The sequence below is a fragment of the Macrotis lagotis genome, chromosome 1 (genome assembly GCF_037893015.1).
Source record: "Macrotis lagotis isolate mMagLag1 chromosome 1, bilby.v1.9.chrom.fasta, whole genome shotgun sequence".
Classification (NCBI taxonomy): domain Eukaryota; kingdom Metazoa; phylum Chordata; class Mammalia; order Peramelemorphia; family Peramelidae; genus Macrotis; species Macrotis lagotis.
In genome coordinates, this window is record NC_133658.1 from 139,866,162 (window position 1) to 139,877,811 (window position 11,650).

The window sequence follows — 11,650 nt, forward strand, 5'->3', positions numbered from 1 at the left end:
AATGATGAAGTATGAAAATAACTGAAATACAAATTAGGGTATAGCAAAAGCAAAGAAGAAATAGTGCCATGAAATTAAATGAGGAAGAGGGTGAGAAAGGGGACATCTCAGGTAAGCTATATAGAAGAGGTGAACTTTGAGGAGGACTTTGAAGGATAGGCCGAGATTTTAGTGGCTTTAAAAGGGGGAAAGTGGTGTAGAGGTGGGAATAGATTTAGAATAGATTTAGATCTTGAAAACCAGACTAATGAATCTGAATTTTATTTAACAGCAAGAAATCAAAATTTTTGATTGGTGAGGTAACATGATCAGACCTGTGCATTTGGAAAATAAAACTGATAATAAAGAATAAATTAAATTAGAGTGGGAAGGGAACTGATACAGAGACTGGAAAGGAAATGATTGTAGTAATCTCAGACGAGTTAGCTAGCATTTGACTAGGATGGTAGCAATAGCAGTCATAAGGAAAGGAGGGCTGTAATATTACACTTAATACCCTTTTCCTTTGCATATATGCTTTGTTACATTTAGCTGTTGTCCTTTACCAAGCTCATCTTCCTTTTTAAGATCTGTTAGTTTGCCAATGTACTTGTAGACTGAACCAGAGGCAATTGTGAATTCTTCTCTCTGTCCCTTCCCCCAAGGTTAAATCAACTTCCCAAACAGCCTCCCTGACACTTTTTTGGAGCAAAATAAAACAGTACATCTGAGGAGCTGTTTGGCCTTGGTTTTGTAGCCATAAATTGGCTAACTTAGACAGCATACAGTTCTCATGGGATTGTTCCAAAGGACCTGACAGTAGCCTTCAACCTGAGACTCTCTAAGGACATAGGGGTAAAGTTTTTCCATTACATAACACTATACCATCCCTCTGGTATTTGAGTATTTGAGTATCCAAGTCTGTAAGTGATGCGTATTCATGGTAATATGAGTCACTTTTACTTTTTACTCACTATATGTACTGCTTCTGTTCTGGGCTGATCCTCGAAAGGTGTTGGGAAATGAGAGGGGAGAAGGAAAGATTTGTGCTAGTCTGGTCCTAAACCACCAGCCCTAGTTTGAAGATCTAGAAATTGGGATGGTGGTCTCTAAAGTGAATTCTTTTGAAGTAGTTTTTCAAGTTTATAGAGTTTCTTACATCCCTGGGTTCGCATGTCGAGTGATCCTGGCTATGTATGTGTAACATTCAAAATGTGTTTGTACTTTGGGAAGAAGTTATTTGAATAAGGACTGAAAACTCCTATAGCTTAAATTCTCCTAAGGATGACAGTTAATATGCTAAGATTATCAAACAAGTTGTTTTATTCCAAACCAAAATTAAGGTCTTAAAACAATCTCAGAAGATTTCAAGCATAGTTACAGTGAATTCTGGAGACAACTGATAGAATCTCTTGACATCCCATGATCCTTGAAATGCCATGACTTTTAGTGATGCTGAAAAACCTGGGTCTGACTCTTTAGGAGTCTCCTCTCCTTTCTCTTGAAACCAATAATCATATTTCTGCCTTTTCTCATTTAAGCTTCTTTGTAGATTTTTAAAATGATCAACCTTTTTTTTATATGAAACTCAGTATTGGCTACATTCATACCATAATATATTAGATAAATGTGAGTTATTACATGCAACTTCTGTGATTTTTGGACTCTGAGCAGACAAGTTAAAAGTGACATTTCACCCAAGGCAAGAATGGCTATTTGGCTCAGGCTCTTTGGAGTAATCAGAATAAATAGTAATAAATACCATCTTGTGTTGTAAAACTTAAAACAATAAATAACAATGTTCTTACATTGGTAGGTATTTTGAATAAATAAAAAACTTCCATTCTATTAACTGTTCTCTTTTGTGAAGTAGAGGGCAAAGTATTTGAGAGTAGATTTATTTTCTTTGTTACTTGTAACTTTTTAAATAAAAATAACAAAGAGCCTACCCTAATTGAGAAGTGTCTGAAACTTGAAAAGAGATCTTCCTACATCCACCTAAAAGCATTAGTTTATTAATAAAAAAAATTTTAGCTGAAGAATTGGTAGCTATAAATCTTTTAGGCCTAAACGGCATTTTAAATGATAGCCATATATTGACACAGATCTACTCTCCTAAAGTCCCCTGAAGTCATGACCTTTAAGGCAGAACACATTAAGTTTACTAGCTTTGAATACCCAAAAGAGAAACATGGGAAGGTTAGCTTTAGAAAGTGGCATTTAATCCAGCCCCTTCCTATCACAGGTGAGGAAACTGAGGTGAAGAGAGGGAAGGTAATTTGCACAAGATCACAAAACAAATGACAGCCAGGACTTCTAAAGCAGGACTTCTGGGTGAAAGTCCATGTTCTTGCCATTATATCAGGAATGAAATTCCTTTTTTAACTTTTAAGCCACTGAGGAACAGTTCGAGTGATAGTTTTGGTCTTGCCCTGCTTTTATCTCTTCTTTCCTTACCATTCTTATTTCTCTATTCCTATTTGACATTCTTCCCTTTTAAGTAAACAAAATAGGCAGTCGTGAACTATATTCTTTGCTGTTCATTGTTCATCTCTCACAATTTTTACAACTGATTCAGACTTATAATTTAGTTTGCCAAGGAAATGACTGATTAGTCTCCCTACCCTCCTCTCCGTGGGTTTGGCTAACTGAAGAGGGTATATAGTCCAAGACCCTTATATACAGGGTAGAACACTGAGGTCACGTTATTCAGTGACTAGCCCAGGGTTTCATAGAGTAAATAGACTTGAGATTCAAGCCATGGCCTCAACTCTAATGGTGAGACACTCCTCAGGTCTTCACCTTCCTTCAGTCTCACCTAGGGGACCAGAAGTATTTTTAAATGTTTTCAGCAATTGAGGACTTAGAAGGCCTTGGCCTCCTGCCTGTCTGACCTGTTCCAGCACCACTCTGACAATGAACTTGAAGCAGAGAAGATTCTTGTTTCTTGGTGCTATCTGCAGTCTTAGCAAATTTTGCCCTTATTTGCTATACTTTAAGCAATTTCCTTGACCCCCCCACCCCCCAATCCCTTCTCTGATCTAGAAAGGAGATTTTGCTTTTTCCTGCTGGGTTTTTGCTAATTGGGGCACAGGCAATAATGCTTTTAAGGGACGATTAGGAGCTATCTGGAGGTCTTCAACAATTGACAGCAGAAGCAGAACCGGAGACCAGGCGCTTGCGAAGGTGGTTGGCAAAGTCCACCTGTGTCTGGGACATAACTTGGTTGATGATGGCCTTTGGTAGCCAACCCTGCATGGTGAGACAAGTAGAAAGTTTCCTTTGAGCCAAATGATCTTAACAAGGAGAGCCCCGGGGGCCCACTGAGCTTAAGCCCCATATCAGCATGTGGCATTTTGGAATTCCAGTAGGCTAAACTCCAAACTCGGTTTGGGAATGCTACCCAGGACATTAGGGCAACTTGTAAGTGCTCTTGGCTGCTCCTCAAGCCCCAAGTGGAAAAGTCTGCAAGGAGATAGCTAAAACCAAGAGGAATTGGAATAAAGCTAGAACTCCCTAAGAGGAGGGAGGGAAAAGGGAACAAGCATCAATTGCCTGCTGGGTGCCAAACTAAATGGGCACTTTTCAAATAACTGATGTGATACTCAACAACTTTGGGAGGGAGGTGCTGTGTTATGGTTGAAGAAACAGGCCAGGAAATATGTCAAGCTAGCTCACCTTGAGGTCGATGCTGAGCAACCAGGTCAGCTTAGTCTTGGAGGGGCTTCCAGTCACAGGGCGGAGAACCATGCAGGTGGGACCATGCTCGGCTCTGAGAGATGAACAGAATCCAAGTCATTAAGATGAGAACTTAAAGTTTCAGTCTCTTAAACAGAATCCGGTACCATTGCTGTGATAGATCTTTGGAACTCTAATAGTTAGAATTTATATAGTGCTTATTGTGCTAAATGAGATATTTACAAATATCTCATTTGATCCTCACAGTTCTGAGAAGGGGCTGCCAATATTATCATTTTGTTGCTGTTGTTCAGTCACTTCAGTTATGACCCCATTTGGGGTTTTCTTATCAAATACTGGAGTGGTTTGACATTGTCTCCTCTAGTTCATTTTACAGATGAGGAAGATAAATAGAGTGATTGCTTGGGGTCACACAGCTAGTAAATTTCTGAGGTGGGATTTGAATGTAGGTCTTCCTGACTCCAGACCAGAAGCTCTATCCGCTGTGCTTTCTCAGAAGTTGTTTTGAAAGTTTAGGTAGGTTATGTCAGCACCCACAACTCTTACCTCTCAGCCCTTTATTTTTCTTTGGGTGATTTTCTTTTAGTATAAATAGGCAAATGTGGTAGTTAAAGTTCTAAAAAAAAAGGTTAGAACCAATTTTGGCTATGGCATGGAGCTGGGAGCTGGTATGAAAGCACTGGGTTTGGGAACAAAGGATCTGGTATGAATTTTGACTCTGGGACTATGGCAACATGATCAAATCACTTAACCCCTTTTGATCTGTGTTTCCTCATGTATAACATGAAGGTTGTACTAAAGTTCTTCTAAGAGCTTTTCCAGTTCTAAATCTATGAACCTGTAGACCTTATCCTGGTCAGTTTCTGCCTTGGTTCCCCTCTTTGGAAAACAGTGGAAAGAATCTTTATGGGATTTTTGGCAAAAGAGGTATTGAAAGGGAAAGGGAGTAACAAGGCATGAGAACTTCCTAGCAATATACACTCAGTAACTATTGTATATCTCAGGCCAAGCTATATCCAAAACTTTAATGGCTTTTGGGAAAAGACCTTAGAAACTGAGGAGCTAGTAGGACTTTAAGGCTGAGGACAGTTACCTGATGATGCCCTTCTGCTCAGGCATATCCCCAAAGTGGGTAGCCATGCCAGCCAGCACACAAGTAGAACCCCGACGCTTGGCACATCGAACACTCACAAAGTCTCGAGGCCCTACAATGTTACCCGGTGTCTCAGCAGCAATCTCATGGGTTATAATCGTGTCCTTCCCAATCTTTTGCAGAACCTTTTCAGGCACAAGGGAAAATAAGAAAACATATGCACAAATAACTTGAGTTCAAGGATCCATCAATCTTCCCATTGCTAATAAAGATTGTAAAATTTATGTTTCATTAAATGACCTTCAAGAATTGCTGTGGCTAAAATTTTTACTGTGGTAGTGAATTATGCTTAATTAGGTTTGTGCTCACTCAAACCACAGATACACAGTTCCTCCCCTAACTTATGTCAAAAGTCCTGCTTGGTAGGACCTACCCCAACTCCTACTGCTATATAGCCTCCAGGTTTCCAAAGATTACTTCCATGCCAAGATGAGGCATTGTAAGGTTTTAATGAAGGACATAAAATGATAATGCAAAATATCACTTTATTACCTTAGAACCTTTGAAAGGTTCAAATAAATGAACTCTAAGAGTGGAAGGTTCTTAGATGTGAAAGATTAGGGAAGAAGTTAGCAACTTTACTGGGCTTTAAAGCATAGGTAGGAAAATCACTTCACCTTAATTTCCTTGACATTAGGATTCCAGTCTCCCATGTCTTCCATTCGTTCCACTAATTCCTCATAAAGCCTCTCCATGGGTTGGTCCACTACCACCTCCAGCCGAAACACCTTGCCCACATCTGGGACAATTTTACTCAGCACTTTGTCTCCATTTTCCTGTTGAAGAAAGACAGGAGAACTGAAGAAACATTTGAGAAGCAACCTTCCACCCAGGGCTTCATTAGTCCCAGAAAAGCAACATAGAGAAAAGGGATAGACAGGAACAAGAAAATCAGAGAATATTAGAGAGTTGGAAGAGGCTTCAAAAGGTTCTCCTGTCCAAATCTTCCTCTAACAAGGAAATAAGTTTAGAGATAAGTTGTCAACTGCTTGAAGACATTCTTTCCAAAGCAATTCATTCCAATTTTGAATAACTAGTCAGTGTTTTCTTTACATTGAAGCAAGATAAAACAGGAAGAGAAAGATGAAGAAAGCAGTGACATAGTATCCTAAAAGTCTTAACACTACTCTGCCCTGTTTAGACCACATTGAGGGAATTGTATTCAGTTCTAGCTAGCACATATTAAGAAGAATAATGATAATAATTGATAATGCTAAGTAATATAAATATTAATAGGTAACCTGTTCAACCAAAGACTTAGGGTAGAACATGAAGAAAAGCAATATGATGTGGTATTGAGTGCTGAGTTTAAAGAAGGTAAGACTGGGTCCCAGTGTCACCTCAGATACTACCTGTATGACCCTGAGCAAGGCATTTGATTTCTCTAGTCCTCAGTTTCTTTAACTCTAAAATGAGGGAGTTAGTGTCATCTCCAAGATTACTTTCAGCTCTAAAGCTCTGATCCTTTCTGGGGAAGAACAATTAAATTTGTTCTTGACTCCAAGAAAACAGAACTGAGAGTAGTGTGTAAGAAGTTAGAAGCAAAAAAAAAAAAGTTAGAGGCAGATTGGATATATAAGGCTTTTCTTCTTCTAAGACTGATAATGAGCATTTGTGGGATGTTGTAAAGGGTCTGTTAGACAGGGGCTCCCTCCAGCTCAGACTATGTGGTACTGAGTAGTAGTAGTCCCAATTCTGACTTCCTAGGGGGGGATCTTTATATTCTTCCGGAGTGGAGGGAGGAAGTTCCCTTCCCCTTCTCCTAGAGTGGCAAAGGATGAGATCATCAGGAAGCATTCAAATGTGATAACATCAATGACCTCCATAAGATGATGCTACTAGGATTGTTATCAGTGGATACAGGCACAGCTTAGAAGGCCAGCCTTTGACCTTGGAAGCTTGCTCATAGAATTCTTTGAGAGAAGCTCTGTATTACCAGGGGAGTTGGTGATTTCTCCTTTCCAAATAGATAGTGATCTTCTCCCAAGCACCTAGTGGTGAGGAGTCCAAATTTATATTGCCTAATTAGAGAATTTGGGAAAGTAATTGATTCAGTCAAAAATATGACCAAAATTTGCAAAGGCATTCTGGCATAATAGAAATGTTAACTACAAGTGGAATTAATATAATTAAGTCAAGGTTTGCCAAGCAACCAGGCATAGATTAACTTTGATTCTGGTAACGGTCTTGTGAGGTAGGGGCTACAGGTATTGTTTCTGGTTGGCTGCTGAGACTGGAATTTTATTGGGGTTAACTGACTTGCTCATACTTGGTCACTCAATTAGGAAGTAGTAGAGATGGGGTTGAAACCCAGATCTCTTCCCAATTCAAAGCTAAACACTTTTTGCCACCACACCATATTGTCCCTATGAAGTTTTAGTCTTTGCTGATGACTTCTGAGTTATGTGACTAGGCTCAGCCAGGGTGCCTCAGAGCTTTCTTTTGGGAAATGGAAACATTGTATGCACATCTAGACTGGTTTAAATGAAAGGACTTAGTAAACCTTAAAAGTGCTCCAGGAATATGACCTATCATTATCTTCCTTCAAGCATTATCCTATCCCCAAATAATGCTTCCATTGATGATCAAATGTTGAGTAGCCTTCAGAAGGCAATCTTAGCTAATCTTAAACAAGATTTATAGGACCCTGGAGCTCTGAGTATTAATTCTGGCTCCACTCATTTAAGGAAACCAAGTGTTCTCCATTAGTAGAAGAGCCAGGAGCCCATAAGCAGCATTATGTTACAGGAAAAAAAAAATAGTTGTGGTCAGAAGACTTGATTCAAGTTTCAAACATAGTATTTTACTGTATGGTTTCAGGAAAAGTTGTTTTTTACCTCTCTAGACCTCTGTTTCCTCATCTATAAAATGAGGATTTATTCATTCAAAAAGCAAGCATTTATTAAGTCATGAGCCAGACACTGTGTTAGGTACTGGAGATACAAGGACAAAAAAAAAAAATCCCAAATCTGCCACTAACTAGCCATATGACTTGCCATCTCTAGGTCTCAGTTTCCTTATCTGTAAAATCAGGAATTCTTAGTATTTTTGTGACATGGGCTTCTTCTCAGAATGCTTTTTAAAAATTCATAGTTGAGAAAAGGCTAAATTTTAGTTAGAGCTTAGTGAAAATATATAATTTTTCCCTGGTCAAGTTTAAGGATCTGCTGAAATCTACCCAAGACCTCCCCTAAGGGACTCTTAAAAAGGGATTCAGGAGGGGCTTCTAGGTGGCACAGTGGATAAAGCACCAGCCCTGGAGTCAGGAGTATCTGGGTTCAAATCTGGTCTCAGACACTTAATAATTACCTAGCTGTGTGGCCTTGGGCAAGCCACTTAACCCCATTTGCCTTGAAAAACCTAAGAGAGAGAGAGAGAGAGAGAGAGAGAGAGAGAGAGTATCCTTAATTAAGACTTGAGGGGCATTTCAACTAGGCTTTTAGGAATGCCTATAAGGAAGAAAGGACAAAAGGCTCCCTCATGCATATTCTTACCCGCTCAGTCTCACTCTTCCAACCATCCTGATTGCCGAGAATGCCAAGGGCTTTCTGCATGGCCTCCTCCCCCTGTCGTAGATAGGCCATGTCCTGGTCACTGTAAAGACCTTCTTCCAATCGAGAACCTGAGGGGTTACAAAAGTGGCCCCTTGGTGAAGGCAGAACCCCAAAGATCTCTCCCAGGCCCCTCTGCTTCCAATTCCCATCAGCTCTGAAGCCTCAACTTTTTTCAGAGTCAGATTCGAACATCGGACAAGCAATAACAAAATGTGAAGGATGCTGGTATGAGGGGCAGGCTTTTTAGTTCTAGTCATCTTCCTGGGGTCAGAAATCCCACAAACACAAGAGATGCTAGATTAAGACCTGGGAGCTTTCCCCAACATCTGGTGGAATTTCTGAAACCCCAGCACTTACTGAGCAAGGAACTCCGACGGCGAACCTGGTTAATCCATGTGCTGGGTGTTGGGCCTCCTAGTGCTCTCTTGCTCAGTTCCTGGCTGATGGCCATGATGGTCTGTTGCCTTAGACCTTCAGAGAAGAGGAGAGAAAACATGAATATTAAGGTTGAGACAGATCTCAGCCATCAATTTAGCTGCTAATTGCCTAGGATTGAAAATATTTACAAAATACTCCATTTCATTATCCGGTTTGCCCCTCTGAACAACTCTCTTAGGGAGGTGTTTTATTTTCCCCATTTGACAGATAAGGAGACTGAGGTTCAGAGAGTTTAAGTGACTTGATAGCACAGTCTGGATTCTCCTACCACTCCAGTTCTCTCTCTTCACCAGATTCTTCCCTTCTTTTATGTATGGGGAATAAGAGGTCTACAGGGTGAGGTGACTTAACATCTTCAGGTTTCCCCTGGTTTCCATCACGATTTCCACTATACCCCCACTGACTAAGGAAGACAGCACAAACTACAAGATTTTTTTTTCGAGGCAATGGGATTAAGTGCCTAGGGTCACATAGCTAATATGAGTCTGAGGCTGGATTTGAAACAAACTACACTCTACTTGGTAGTAGAGGGCTGATCCTTTCTGGAGATTCTCCTCTAGATCCTTAGATCTCTCTGGACCTGAAGCCCAGTGGTTGGGATAGAGGGTCAAGTGAAAACCAAGACAAATCTAAGTGACATGAGCATTGGAAGCCAAGAATCTTCCTCCACCTTTGCAGGAGCAGAGTATGTAGATAGTCAACTCATTGGGAGATTGGCTTCTTGCATCTGAAGTCCCTCACAGCCAGAGCAGCTATATTTTAGTGAATCAAAAACCTCACAAACTGCTTGTAGTCAGTTTTTTTTATGAAATCTTCCTCCTAATTACCAGACCAAGCATTTCAGTAATTTCTGCTGCCTCATATCCCATCTTCATTCCTGTCTTCCCCATCACTCTGAGATTATAAGCAGCCAGAGTGGGCTTGGTATCTTTATAGACTGAAGTTGTTTGATGGTTATCCACAATATCCCTGAAGTGCAGGGAGTATTATCCCTTGGAATCCAGAACCTGCATTCAGAGAACCTGGCCCCAAATCAGAGACACTCAGGAAGCAGAAAGATGACCAGGCAATCCTTGTTGTTTATGAATTTAGAGAGAGGTAACAGAAAAGAAGGGTAGAAGAGAGGAAAACTGTCTAAAGGCAAAGGAAAAAAATGAATCTTTTTCTTCAACTTAGTTTAAAAACTAACTAACCTGACATTGAAAACTTGTAAAATACTTTGTATAGGTTATGTCATTAGCAGCCCTGAAGTTGTTAACATGCTTCTCATTATTCCTGTTTTGGAGATGAGGAAATAGATATTAAAGGATTTGCTTTTGATTACACAACTAGTAATTGCTAATTGTAATATTTGAATACAGATCCAGCCTTCTTTTTTGTTTCCTTGGATTATTTTGTTCTCTGATAATAACTTTCTCCTACCTCTCTCTGACTTTATGGATTTTATAACATATAACATGGGATGAGATGGTTGAAGTAGAAGCCTATCTCACTTTAGAAACCCCATTGGTGGAGTTACCAAAATCTACCAGGTACCTAACTTGGGCATAATCAAGGGCATCCTAGGGGTCCATTCATGGCTCCCATATTACCCCCTCAGCTCCTTTTGGCTTGGGGATCAATCAGTATATGGAATCAAAAGAGAACAGTTAAAGATAACATCCTACTCCCTACCACAGACATTATTTCTTTCTCTATTCCACTTCTCTCCCCCTCCATCTTCTCCCTCATTCTTTTCCTCCTTTGCCTTCACTTTAGGAATGACAGTTTGCCTCCTTCATATTCTCCTTGACTACCCCCCAGAAACATCCACATAACATGAGAAACTCTCTTGTCCCTTTAAAAAAGAAGGAAAGGGAGGTTTAGTGAAATTAAGCAAATTTGCCAAGTTGATTGGTGTCACAGTCCGGGGTTACTTGTCTCTATCAGCCAAGTGCTCTTACCCCATGGGACTCCAGATCCCACTTCAAAAAGATCGCAGCCCCAGCCCAGAGTCCTCACCTTTCATGTTCCTCAAATGTCTGTAGGAGCTCCCGGCACACAGCTTAAAAGTAGCCAGAAGCATTGTTCCCTGGGGCAACAGGGATAAGCACAGCTTTCTTGGCCTGTCAAAGCTTGGTCTCTGGTCCAGCAGCTGATCTTTGGGCCTCTGGGTTCCCCTTCTTAAATGTTCACAGCTGAAGGTTGCAGCACCATCAGGAGGAGATAAAGGGACCATCATTCACAGAGGGAAGGAAGGGGTCAAGGATAGAGAGGCATTGCTTCACTGAGATGCTTTGACAGAGGGAGGGTGGAGGGGAAAGGGAGGGGGGAACCCCTGCAGCTGCAGCTGCAGCTTGTGGCTGTGGCCAGCCAAGTGGAAACTAAGGGGATGAGAAAATAGAGAAGCACCTAAAATCAAGCCTGAGGATGAAAGCTATTCACCCCAGAAAGGATCGTGTCACTCAGTCTGAAGGCTAGCAGCCCACACTGCCAGAGCTAGAATGTTAGAGCTGAAAGGAACCTTCAAATGTAGAACACAAAATGATAAAGTTGAAAGAGACCCAAGTAGAATGTATTCCAAACCCTTCATTTTACAGATGGAAAAACTGAGGGACCCAAAGAAGGAAGGTGACTTGCCTGAGGTCAAAGCCAGTCAGTTATACAGAACCTTTTGCTTTCTTGCTTACTTGTCTGCTTCCTGTCTCTTTCTCTATACTACATTCTCAACTGTTTCTGGAGATTTCATTTATTCACTTAAACAACCTTATTGAGCTCCTGCTGTGTATAAGACAATGTGGAGCAATGGAAAACTCATTGGCTCTGGAGCCAGAGGACATGACTTCAG

The 11,650-nt window shown here is 40.7% G+C and overlaps 1 protein-coding gene across 1 annotated transcript; it reads right to left on the minus strand.

Annotated features, from left to right (window-relative positions):
• Positions 1-1,279: 1,279 nt before the first annotated feature.
• Positions 1,280-10,982, minus strand: STAR (steroidogenic acute regulatory protein). The gene is made up of 7 exons (XM_074208818.1): positions 10,825-10,982; positions 8,743-8,856; positions 8,326-8,453; positions 5,449-5,607; positions 4,772-4,956; positions 3,658-3,751; positions 1,280-3,231 (listed from the first exon to the last, which is right to left on the minus strand). The coding sequence occupies exons 1-7, from the start codon at positions 10,886-10,888 to the stop codon at positions 3,118-3,120; spliced, it is 858 nt and encodes a 285-aa protein (XP_074064919.1). The 5' UTR covers positions 10,889-10,982; the 3' UTR covers positions 1,280-3,117.
• Between the last annotated feature and the right edge of the window lie 668 nt (positions 10,983-11,650).